This window comes from Equus quagga, chromosome 1 (genome assembly GCF_021613505.1).
Source record: "Equus quagga isolate Etosha38 chromosome 1, UCLA_HA_Equagga_1.0, whole genome shotgun sequence".
In the NCBI taxonomy this organism is placed as follows: Eukaryota; Metazoa; Chordata; class Mammalia; order Perissodactyla; family Equidae; genus Equus; species Equus quagga.
In genome coordinates this window covers 17,336,644-17,350,005 of record NC_060267.1, presented here as the reverse complement: position 1 = coordinate 17,350,005, position 13,362 = coordinate 17,336,644, and the positions used below count along the sequence as shown (strand labels likewise).

General features: G+C 42.3%; 1 protein-coding gene across 6 annotated transcripts in view; it reads right to left on the bottom strand.

Annotated features, from left to right (window-relative positions):
• The window catches only part of SLC11A2 (solute carrier family 11 member 2), a 39,861-nt gene that overhangs the window by 26,287 nt on the left and 212 nt on the right, over positions 1 to 13,362 (bottom strand). Inside the window, exons 1-3 of one of the 6 annotated variants that reach the window (XM_046656880.1) lie at positions 12,185 to 12,597; positions 1,783 to 1,854; positions 135 to 283 (exon numbers count right to left, since the gene is read on the bottom strand). In XM_046656880.1, coding sequence (XP_046512836.1) covers positions 135 to 283; positions 1,783 to 1,816 — 183 coding nt within the window. In that variant the 5' untranslated portion in view covers positions 1,817 to 1,854; positions 12,185 to 12,597. Of the gene's footprint in view, positions 1 to 134; positions 284 to 1,782; positions 1,855 to 5,651; positions 6,454 to 11,612; positions 12,120 to 12,184; positions 12,598 to 13,362 lie in introns of those variants that run through there. The other 5 variants (XM_046656870.1, XM_046656833.1, XM_046656861.1 and 2 more) reach the window with 5 other exon arrangements.

Genomic DNA, 13,362 nt, shown 5'->3' with positions numbered 1-13,362 from the left:
TACAAAACTTCAGTCTTCAGAGATTGCTTGCCAAAATTAGATCTAAGGCTGTTGATCTTGAGTTGTCCGGCAGACTTTTCACTCACAGGCTTTCCCTAAATAATAATATTCTCCTCCAAGAACCTGTCACTAACCTCCTCCTCAGGAATGGCGATTTTCTCATCAAAGTAGGTGGTGAAGGGTTCCTCTGAGTGCCCAGTAGACTGAGGAAGAGAGGAGTTACTATAGGCAGAGTTGATGGCACCAAGACTGGCAGAGTCCCCATGGTCTCCAGAAGCATCATCTGAATTAACAGATTTGAGAAGAAATTAATAAAAATGAACAAATATGCTAACTCTACCTTAGTAATACTGAAACTAAATCTTTTTAATACCTAAATGCACAAGACCAGCCTGACTCTAGCACAATTTATTTCCAATAGTTTATTTTTATTTATATTTTTAATAAATTAATTTTTGAAAGGCAATACATTCACATCATTGAAAATTCAAGAAGTACAAAAAGGCTTATGGTAAAAAAGCTCCCTCTCACCCATCTTCCACAGTCACTAAGCTCTAAATCAGTCTTAACACTAATCTCACAAATGGTTTTCCTACCTTCACACTTCTATTCCTATTGGCAATTTTCAGACCTATTTCACTTTCTTCTAAAAATACTGATGTCTAGGGCTCAAAATATAACATTCCCAGACTAGCCCCATTGGTACCTAAAATCGTAACTTTTAGAAGAAACTAACTAGATCAGTCTAGTGGAACACATACACATACATACATACACACACACACACACACACACACACACACATCCCCATTATTGGGCAGGACTTACTCAAAGAATTATCCTTGGACATTATACCTCTGTCAGGCTTCTCAAAAAATGTGGAAGCTTCAAAATCCTCCCACAGCTCAAGCTAAAATCTGCAGCTGCAGGGAAACCACCACGCAAGAACCCTCTGCCTCCTGACTAAGGTCTGCAGTGAAGAGCTTCAGGTCACGGGGTGCTGGCACTCTCGTGACAGGAGGGCTCTTCTCAGAGTAGCATCAGTGTTCCCTCGAGATCTGCATTTTGCAGTTCATCTTAAATGCAGGGAGGGGGAGGGCCTGGGAGAAAAGGGCTAATCTGCCAGAAAGATACAAAGCCCAGTGTGCTGTAGCCATCAAATGGCTATTTTGAATCACGAAACTCTAATCTCAGTGTTTCCAAGAAATCCCTGCAACCTCCAATTAGCCAAACAAAAGCTTTCTTTCTACAGGGAGCTGACCCACTTCATCTTAAGTGGCCCTGAATTGATGAGGAAATTTACAGAAAAGGAATGGAAATTCTAAAGGGGAAATTTAGTATTAGGAACGATTAGTCAAAGCACTCAAGAAGTTCTAATCAAACACACAGTAGAAGGTGCTCACTCAGTATTTTACTGCTCCATACACATCTCAAGTGCCAGGAGCAGCCAAAGCACTCTGGACGTCTTTATGCCAGGTCTGCAAATAATACTGCCCCACAAGCATTACTGCTATAGAAGCCAAACTTGTAGCTATTTTGGCTCATCTCAGAATTAGAAGTAAGATATGAGGCAGGTCTCTGTGCCTATAAACCCATTTTCAATTCACCAGATGGTGACTTCTGAATGGAGCAGGTCTCCATGATGATATTGTCGGCTGGGGTAGAAGAGATGGGGACAATTTTTGTTGGAATAGGGAAGAAGGAAAATAATGTAAATTTATATTATTGACTTAAGCCTAAAACCAAACAAAAATTAGACAATAACACAAAGCTGTAAATTACCATCTGGCATCTTCTGTTCAGGACCCAACACCATGGTGGATACCTGAGTGCCGGAGTTCTTAGAATAGGATTCTGGAAAGGAGAAAAAGGAGGGGGAGGAATTAGCAAAAACAAACAAGTTCAGAACCAGCATTTTGTTACTCTGTACAAATCAACATTTACTGGGTGAAAAAAGTAATTCTTCTACTGAATTAGATAACCTCGAAAATAATTAGTTATCAGAGTATGATTAAAATTTATTTAGTAAAAAATGTAAAAGTCTTAAACACATTTTTGCTAGGAAGACTTCAAAACCAAACTGAAGCAGAAGGTATTTTGGAGAAGTAGGCAAATACTTTTTTGTGTGTATATGTAGTGAGGAAGACTGGCCCTGAGCTAACATCTGTTGCCAATCTTCCTCTTTTTTTGCTTGAGGAAGATTGTCCCTGAGCTAACATCCATGCCAATCTTCCTCTATTTTGAATGTGGGATACTGCCACAACATGGCTTGATGAGTAGTCTGTATGTCTTCACCTGGGACCTGAGCCCACCAACCCTGGGCCACTGAAGCCGAGCGCGGGAACTTAAGCACTAAGCCACTGGGCCAGCCCCTTGGCAAATACTTCTTAAGGAACATCCACAGAGAGGTGCTAGGCAACCACGCAGTCTCTGCTTTTGCCTCCAGATTAACCCAAATATCTAAAACCAGACTGATTTCGCCCCATTTTTACGAGTTTTTAAGGACAGCGATCTGTAACTCTCTTGATCTAACAATTTAAGTTAATGCTTCAATTTTCTGGGAAGGGGGAGAAAAGCACATCACCAGCATACTGGTAGTGGAGGATCACTATTCTCAGCCTCAAAGTTCCCTGAGAAGAGACCTCAGCTATAATGTTTCAGATCTCATTCCCCAACCCTTCAACAACTGGGAGAAGAAACTAATGACCATGGCCCTCCCCTCCTGGGCTCTCAAGGAGAGCTAAGGACCAACAGGACCAGGCATGGTCTGCAGGATGCCAGCAATTCCCTCCATCCTGCAATAAGCAACCTGTGGGGGATGGGGTGTCCCAGATGTCCAGCATCCTATTGGGTTAAGTTTAACTGGGGGGATGGGAGGATATTAGTAAGCCCATTTGGCCACAGATCTATGGCATATTCTCTAGTCAGCCCCACCGTTAAGGGTGTTTTTTTTTTTTTATTTCAATTAAGTAATTAAAGAATCTACTTCCCAGTTGATTCCAAATTTAGAAGGGAAAAGACAAGGTAATATTTATTGTTACCCCCTCACACACTTAAATCTCAATAACAACTATCCTACTGAAAAAGTCATGAAGCCTTCCTTTAGCTTTCTTTTACTGCTTAGTCTTTTCCACTCTTGTCCCTTTTTTGCTTCTACTTTCTTTTTTAGATAATCTACTAACATATTCTATACCTATCTTATAAAATTACAGAGTTCAGATCTGAAGGGGATTTTACGTTTCATCTGTCTTCTGGGGTGTAAATCATACCACCACTCGTTAATTTGGAAAACATAATCTTTCATCTCTATCGTCACCCATATCAACTATTTTGTTATAATGGACGACTAGCCACGTCCCTCCTATCAGATTTTGAGCCACCAGATGGCTAAACACCAGCCAACAGACCTCAATGACACTTTCTAAACCCAAACTCTCTTTCAGCCAGTTACAAGATCTCCTCACCAAAATGGGATTTACATATCCGACCACACCGAGTATCAGTAGCCACTTGGATTCCAATCACAGCACAGCTCCTTGGCCCCACCCAGAACGTTTTTACTTTTATTTTATATATAATTCTAAGAAGCCAAGTTATCAGGTTATCCTAACCCATAATAAATTAGAAACCACAAATCAGATCTGAGACTATGGCTCTTACAGGAAAAGGTCTTGAGCCATTTGGTATGAGCCAAAAAAGTCCTTGCTTATATTTCAATCAGCTCTGAGAACATTATTATTTAAAATATTACTATTAATATATTATTAATATTATATTATTATTATTAAGAACAACTCAAGTTTCTAATCATGGCCCTACTCACCAAGAACTGATTAAATTAGATTACTTTTGTAGTGATGGTTGATACCCTGTTTAAGAAGGCACAGAGGGGCTGGCCCCGTGGCTTAGTGGTTAAGTTCCTGTGCTCCGCTTCGGTGGCCCAGGGTTTCACTGGTTTGGATCCTGGGCGCCGACATGGCACTGCTCGTCAAGCCATGCTGAGGCGGCATCCCACATGCCACAGCCAGAAGGACCCACAACTAAAAATACACAACTATGTACCAGGGGGCTTTGGGGAGAAAAAGGAAAAATAAACTCTTTAAAAAAAAAAAAAAGAAGGCACAGAAATGTTTAATACATTTGAAGACGACTCCTATCCAAAACAGGCTTTTAAGAGTTATATTTAAAAAAGAAACAATTGAGATAGCAGTGTTTTTCCAAGCCTGTAGTCTGCAAAAGTGACAAATAATTTTAGACAGAAATATTTCATGATGAAATTTTTTTTTTAAAGATTTTATTTTTTTCCTTTTTCTCCCCAAAGCCCCCCGGTACATAGTTGTATATTCTTCGTTGTGGGTCCTTCTAGTTGTGGCATGTGGGACGCTGCCTCAGCGTGGTTTGATGAGCAGTGCCATGTCCGCGCCCAGGATTCGAACCAACGAAACACTGGGCCGCCTGCAGCGGAGCGCACGAACTTAACCACTCGGCCCCGGGGCCAGCCCTGTCATGATGAAATTTTTAATTATTATTAGTATTCTAAGTGATTATTCCTATACTAATTACATACAGAGTGGATAAAATACAAGAAGTCTGGTCATCTCTCTGAAATCTCAGGAATGTATTATTCCAAGAGAGAAAATGGACTCTAGATTCCAACTTTCTCATCAAAACTTTGAGTCAGCACACCATAAGCTCCATTGTTTACAGTGTCCATAAAACATAACAGGACAGGGAACAGTGAGGGTCAGTTATGCTTTGTGAGCCGCACACTATTTAAGTCTCCATGACAACGTAACACCACATGGAAGCAGTAAGTTAATATTAAGATGGGTTTTCTCTCTAGGATGGCACCACCAGGTCATTTCAGTCATTTAATTACATTAAGGAAAAGATGAGGTTGCGATACAAGCAACCAGAATCAACCCAGCAATATTTCGATAATTACGATTAATACTACTTTGATATTCTAGTTCACCTCTAACTATAAAGTGCCACCTTGTCTTAAAGCCAGTAAGTTTCCTATCAAACAGCAATCAACAACAGAAAAATGGCGCTCATGGTTAAATTTAATATAACTATTTTTTCCCATTCCTTATCAAAAGTTGTAAGACTGTTTTACAAGATAAAAATGCTAATAAAGTTACATTTTCTGTGTAAAATGACAAAAGTCTACATATCCTTTGACTCAGCAATTCCACTTCTAAGAACGCATCCTAAAGAAACACTAAATATCCTAAAGGATATTTCCCATAGCATTGTTTGCACTATCAAAAGACTAAAAACAACCTAGATCTTAGCAGGGGACTGGTTAAATAAACTACGTACATTCATAGGATGGAATACCATGCAGCTATTATAAATAAGGCAGATCTACATGTATTGATAGGAAACAATCTCCAAGGTACATTTTTAAGTAGAAAATCCATCATAGAACAGTGTGCTATCATTACATAGTAAAAAGGAGAATACACACATGTACATCTACAGACTATCTCCAAAGGACACGCCAAAAACTGGTAATGCTGTCCTTAAGAGGAAGAAGTGAGGGAGCACAAATGAGGTCAGGTGAAAGGAAGACCTCTCACTCAATATACAGTGTATTATCGTTTTGCACTTAAAATTTTCTTTTACTGTGTACATGTATTATTTACCTTTTAAAAATGGAAGGTCATATGGATTCATGCAGCTTCTCAACAAACACTTGAGGGATGTTCAGTTGAACTCTGATAAAAGCTTCTGTAATGGATAATCAGACAGCTGCAGCTGTCCAGCTGGCAGGCATGTATTGCCTTAAGCTTAACTTACTACTACTTTGTCTTTGCGCCCAAATAGCCATGCTCTGAAATTATGATTCGGGAGTTTGACCTGAATTAGAAGCCACCTCCTCAGGAAAGCTTTTCTCGACTCCCTAATTTGGGTTAAATGGCCCTCCTTCATGTTCCCCCAAGGCACTTGCTGCTTACCACCATCATTACTCTTATCATGTTATCTTGAAATCATTTATTCCCTGATACTATCCTTGCAGCTTTTCTGTAAGTCTGAAAGCATATCAAAATAAAAAGTTATCCCCCAAAACACACACTAGCTATAATAAGTTCGGAACATCTAGTTAACAACTCCATGTTCTCTTAGCATTTACAAGAACTCTGGAAGAACAATTTGGATAGCCCAAACCTGTTTTAAAAATATGCCCCAAGAAAGTCTGAAATACTGAATATTAAAATACATATGACTTAAACGTTTTTCCCCTATGGTTTAAAAAAATTTTTTCAATTTGAAATAATTTTTTTCTATAAAATTCCCCCGTAGAGTGCAAAGGCACTCACAATCATTTCACTGATTTTAGAGCTGTGTTCAAAAGGTCTCCCCAAAATTAACTGTAAGGTTTAAAGAGGAACGTTTTTGAACAGTCCTCTAATTCTTTCCCTCTTTTTTCCTCCCTGTCCCTATATAAATAAAATCAAAGACCACATTAAGTAGGAAAAGAACTTTCAGAGAGACAACCAGAAAACTGTTTGCATGGAAGCAACTGATTAAATGTGAGCAGGAATGTTTAAAGCTGACTGGCAAAGACACCTCTTCTCCCTCTTGATGCTTCCCTCAGACAACGTTCAGCGCCAGCGACATGCTGGTAACAAAGTGGAAACTGCCAGATGCACAGACCAAGGCTTTAAATCCACTTTTTAAAGGGTATCACTTCATTTGTCCTAAAGAACCTGTAAAGATTTCCAGATCCCTCTAAAATTCCCTTTTCCCTAAAGGTCTACTTTAAGGCTAAAGTATTTGATACTCCTACTAAGCCATTACTATTAATCTAACAACTATGTTGTACAAGATGCTCTTCATGAAGGTGAGCTCCTGCCCTGAGACAATTTGGAGTCAACAAAACTCTGAAATATTCAAGTGGTTCAAACAGGGCTAATTGTTTTCTGAACCCTATGTATTTTAATAAGGAAGATTACTAGCCACTTTTTTTTAAATGAGAGATTATTACTTCCTCTGTTTTTCCATTACAGGTCAATGAAAAAGCACCATCTTCTGAGTCTCTTCATCAAGGATATCCATCTAATTAGTTCCCAAACTCAATCTGCCCCAACTGGCAATGAGTGGAGAGAAACAGCTTAGAAAAGCCATGTGAATTCCTAAATTATTCTTGAGGATGTAAAGTTTGGAATTATTTTTTAAATTTGGATAAGTGTACCCTATTTTTCTCTTAAGAAAATGAATTTAATATAAAATTGATAAAATGAAAAGAAAAGACAGGTTGAAGACTGATTACATCTACTTCTGGACAGAAGGAACAGTGAAAAGCCCCTCTGGTGTTCGTTTAAAATAAAAGGCCTAAAAACTCTAATCTTCCCTGCCTAAGCAGGTAGTGTGAGAATGTCTTCAACTGAAAGCCAAACAAGCACGCCCAGTTCATAAAGTATGAACAGTACTGCTATTGTACAATGTGCTTAATACACATCAGGGCCTCTGCATGTGCATATGTCTCTCACTCTCTCACTCTGGCACAATGGCCATTGAGATACCAACTTAGACTGTTCTTTGTTTTACTGACTCTGGATGCCATAGTAATAATCTCAAAATCGGAGACATCTTACTTAGTCTCTCAGAGAACCACAATTTCAACTCAACATCAAGTTTCCTGTTTCTCACCTGAGTTGGACTTCTGAGAATCCGTTATAGTTGAAAGAAAAACCTAACATTGAGAACATCTAATGATAAAGAAAGAAGAAAAAGAGAAAATGTTAAGCAGCAAGAAGAGGAGAGAGGGAGTAAGATATGCGGTGGCAGAATACAGCCGATAATGAAACTGGCTGCCTGGGTGTCAAAGACGATAACAGCTGGGAGAAATGCGGCCAGGCTGTCAAGAAGGACTGATCTTTTAGACAAAAATATCAGTCATCAACCAGAGACTTCAGAATTAGAAGGGCCTGATACCTGTTAAATAGAACTCTTCATTTCCTCTGCTCAGTGCTCTAAGGCTTAACCAGCTTCCAAACCTCCTTGACTACTCGCTTACATATCAGGGTCACTAAAGTCTTACTCCTAGAGGCTATAGCTTGGTTTCGTTCCTCCCAACTCTCACAGAGTGAGCTTCCTCTGATTTCCTCCTAACCAGAAGTTTACAGCAGTGAGTTTCCCTTTAGGGGACCAACCTCAGCAGTGCATTTCCCTTTAGGGAACCAACCTGGCCCCTTGGCCTGACACCTCTGTCCTGGAACACAACTCCAAGCTCTACAAATAATTTCAAAGACCTCTTTATACTGAAATAAGAAGAGTCTATTAAATCAGTCTATACCCACTTCTTGACTCAGAAAAAATGTTTTGCCCTCATACTTGCTTGAGTCGCTTTTCTCTGGCAAATGCGAAGAATGATTATCATTAGGTTAAATTCAACTCATTTATGGGGCTGGCCCCGTGGCCGAGTGGTTAAGTTCGCGCTCTCCGCTGCAGGCGGCCCAGTGCTTCGTTAGTTCGAATCCTGGGCGCGGACATGGCACTGCTCATCAGACCACGCTGAGGCAGCGTCCCACATGCCACAACTAGAAGAACCCACAACGAAGAATACACAACTATGTACCGGGGGGCTTTGGGGAGAAAAAGGAAAAAATAAAATCTTTAAAAAAAAAAAAAAAAAAAATTCAACTCATTTATTCCAATGCCAGATACCAGCACCCCTCCAGATGTAGACTGGGCTTAGCAATTTTAAGTACATATTTTTCTCAATGTTTCTTTTCTTAAAGCAAAGAAAAATTATACGTAAAGACAGACACATACTACAAGATTCTCCAGCCTTCTACATGCCTCCTTCTGCTTTTTTGGAGCCTGTCAAAATTTTAATAATTAACTAGTAGCCTTCTCCTTTCATTACCTAGGAGTTTTCACAGATACTTGATTATCAGTGATAAATGGGACCAAAGCAAATAAAAATAACCCATACAAAGGGCCAGCCTCAGTGGCCTGGTAGTTAAGTTTGGCATGCTCCACTTTGGCAGCCTGGGTTCAGTTCCAGGGCAAGGACCCACACCACTCGTCTATCAATGGCCATGCTTTAACAGAGGCTCACACTCAAAACAGAGGAATACTGGCAACAGATGTTAGCTCAGGGAGAATCTTCCTCAGCAAAGAAATAAATAAAATCACCCATACAAGTTGACCTACTAGCGATAAGCACTAAGACTGAGAACCCTAATTTCCTAATTTAAGTTTTTACTGGAAACTTTGGTTCTTATACTAAAAAAGGGTAAATTAAATTAAAAGGAGAAAGGAATTGGACAATAAATATATTTTCATCATTCTTGGCCAACTTTTATATTCCATTCTGATTTTATTAAAATATAGTTTATAATACATACATGTTTTATTTTATCCCTGATATTCCTGATGATACCTGGAGGGCTCTTCTTTTTATGTCTCCAGGGGCCAACAAATGTTAATGTTCAATATATGTTTGTTAAATTATCAAAAGAATAAATGGCATCCAATGAGTGAGACAAGGGTTTAGGTCTACTAACTGCTTATATTCTGCACATTGAAATGCTCCCTGCCTTCTTTTTCAAAATATTTTATTCAAATCACAGAGACTCAAATAATAAAGATGACAAAAATATTAGGGCAAAAGGCTTCCCTTTCTGCATCAAACATTCAACCTTTTAAAGACGTCACTCCCTTTCCTCCTTATTCAAGCGCAAATACAGAGGTTTCACAAAGACACTGTCCTCCACTCTCACCAAGCCAACATCCATCTTTCAATCCTATAGAAGTACTACATTGTCTTATTCCAAAGTTAAATAAATAAACTTATACCATCTGTACCACAGCCAAATTGTGCCAGCGTACTGCTGCATAGGCAACGTTCTTCAAAGTTTCTCATTTTGTGATTAGTTCCCAAAAATGCTATGTATACAAATAGCAGATTCCTTGGAAGGGGAGAATTGGAAAACAAAAGTCTTCCATTAGAACCTTCCAGACAGCACAAAGAGAACTTGAGAGGGACTTTTAAGCTCACAGAAGGGGCATAAACCAGTCATTTGTATTGATATACATAGTGAGGAGGCAGGGAATAAAGATGTCTTTGACTCCACAGCACCCACTCAAGTTCTAAGCACAAAAAGTCAAACAGGAAAGATGCTACTTTGTGGATACCATTCTCTAACCTCTAACCTTCACTGAGTCAAAACTGAACCACAGCTGCCTGCTTAGCAGCTCTGCAGAGCAATCCAAGGAACCACTGCTGATTTCCTAACAGCAGAATAAGATTAGATTAGTACCAAGCTTCCTCATTCATTAACAAGAAATGCTGCCAGGCTGCCCAGAAATTCCCCTCCCAAGTCCCACAGCCATTCCGGAAACATGAAAAACCAAGTATGCTGCAATCATGGCCTTTTTGGTATGGGGTCCAAAATAAACTGTGCCTGGGTCAGGACTGTAAATGAAATATTATCCAGTGAAAAACTAAATATCCAAAGAAGTTCTCAAGTTTCATTTATCCAACACAGCTATCAAAGACAGATCAAGTGGGGCCAGCCCAGTGGCACAGAGGTTAAGTTCCCACCTTCCACTTTGGCGGCCCGGGGTTTGGTGACCCGGATCCCGGGTGTGGACCTACACACTGCTTGTCAAGCCATGCTGTGGCAGGCGTCCCACATATAAAGTAGAGAAAGATGGGCACAGATGTTAGCTCAGGGCCAGTCTTCTTCAGCAAAAAGAGTAGGATTGGTGGCAGATGTTAGCTCAGGGCTAATCTTCCTCAAAAAAAAGACCACGTACAATGATCATTTCCAACCTTATTTAATGATAAAATAAACACCCAGCAAAAAGCCTCTAGTCACACATAATTATACTATACCCTCAGATCAAGGTTTAATGACATGGATGAAAACTATGGGCCTAAGGGTTCATTAACAACAGGCTCATAGGATTCTGAGCAAAGGATAAGTAATAAGGTCAGAATTCTTTAATTTGGAATCTTCAAAGGGAAAGAAGGCATATGCAGGTAATAATAAAAACTTCTACATGCCAGGAACTGTTCTAAGCACTTTATATATATTAGCTCATTTCATACTCACCAACAACCCTATAAGATTGATATTATCATCAGTCCCCATTTAAGTATGTAGAAGCAAAAACAGAAGCCAAGCAAATTGCTCAAAGGTTTACACAAGCCAAGAAGTCGTGCAAATGGTTGGGCTTCAGATACCACAGGAGTCAACATAAACATAGCAACCCCTGGTTTCACCAACATGCACTAAAATTATGGCCAGCAAAAGTTTCTGGAAACCTATTCCGCTTGCCTCTCCTTCCACATAATTTCTGCTTTTGCTTTCCCCTTTAAAGAGATGTCACATTCCTTTAACTTCCTAACACTCCTTTGGAAGCAGTGGACAATATGAGGGTATCTTCATCTCAGGAAGGAAAACACAAGCCCAGGTTCCCCAACGTCTCCTCTAATGACGCCCTTGGAAACAGTCACATGAGGTAGGGTATTTGGGAAAACTGAAAGTGAAAAGGAATCCAAAGGCGAGATATCGAAAAGTAAGCGACAACTTTAAAAGAAAGGACACAGGAAAGCGAGCAGCCGGAGAGCGTCCACCCCGCTCACATACCGTGTGCCATAACGGCCCGACCGACGTGCCCCGGGCCGGCCAGCTGCACAAAAAACCCTAAAACCAACCCACACGCAAGCACTCGGCCGCCCGCCCGGCCCTTCACCAGAAGGCGCCCCATGGACGTCGGCTGCCCTAAAAGGCGTTTTTCCGCTGAAGTGAGGCAGCGGGAGGCCCAGGGGCCGGACGGGGCCAGGCGCTCGGCAGGTACGAAGGCGGCAGCGGGGAACTTGCCACTTGCCCATCGGCCTCCGCCGCGGGTCCAGCAGGGGGTTCAGCCATTTCTCCGAGGCCGCGGCAGGGAAGGGGCCAGGTCCCTGCGACCTCTGGCCTTCGCCGCCACCCCCGGAGCCTGACTCTCGGGCTTCCTTCGAACAATGCGGCTCCATCTGGACCCCGCGCCTGAGGCCTTCCCTGTCCGCACCGCCCCTCGCAGCCCCGCACGGCCCTCCGTGCCCCACACTGGCCCCGGAACCTGCTCCCAGGCCCGCCCCCGAGCCACCCTCCGTCCTCCCCACCCGCCCGGGGTGAGCGGAGCGCCCGCGTGACCCCTGACCTCGTCTGCCCCTCACCTTACCCGCTCCGCCACCACCTGACAGGCTGCCCCCGCGCCAGCGGCTCCATAGCCCTGGAGCCAGCGCCAAGCCGGCCAACCCCCAAAACGCCCCGCGATTGGCCGACAGGACTGCAGCCGCACATTCCTATTGGCTGGATTCCCCGTATTCCCGAGGCGGCCGGCGCGCGTGGCCAGCTGACAGCGTGGCCCGAGGCTCCGCCCATCCCGAGGTCAGCCAGGAGGCGGGGCCCCGGCGGCCCCTGCGGGACCTGCGTACTGAAGGTGCGGGCTTGTGCTGGTCCAACCCACAGAGCGTGGCTTTGGAGGCTCCCGCTCGGGCAGCCCGGGAACAGATAAATTTCCTGTCTAGTCCGTCAGGTACTGGCAGTTAAACCCCTTTTTTCTGGAGACCTGGCTTTCCGAGGTACAGCTCCACCTTATAAAGCATAGCCACCTGGCAGGACCATTTCTTCTGTCCCCCAGAGCCACATCATAATATCTACTGCCCCACCAAGAGCGTCCCACACCTGGGAGGAACGCCGCGAAACACCAGCTAGTGCAGCCAGTTCGACCACCTCGGATGCCCTGCTCCCAAGCCTCAGTAATGAATGGTTTCCCCCATCCTACACAGCTGCCTCGCTTCTTCCCAGAGCTTTATCTCCACCTGCCCATAAGCAACCCCACTCCATCCCCAGCCTAACCTCACACCCCAATCTTTCTCTGAAGATGACGGCCAGACTAGTGGTGCTTTAGAGGGGAGAAAATAAATGGTCAAACTGCCCTAATTTTCTGGAGTGTCATTTAGCGCAACCAGAAACATTCTTAGACCCCCCTACCGCTTACATTAAAGATAATGAAGCTTATTTACCAAATCTTAGGCCTAGAGAGGAAAAGCATAAACCCCTCCAACTTCTTTCTTCAAGTAAAAACTGCTAGGAGAAAATTTTATTAGTTGGGAAAAGAGTCCAAGAGAGGAGAAAAGCAGAGTGAACTGCAAAAAGGAAAATCCAAATAAAGTACAAAATAAAAACAGACTCAGGGACCAAAAAAACTGGGCCGGGCATCATCAGTTATCTGGTACAGGCTGGTTTCTGTAGACAATTTCTCCTGGAGAGAAAAGAAAATGTACAAGTTAGTTCTGTAAATCTCTATAACACATCCGGGGAGTTTCAGAAAGGCTTGATGAAGTCCTTC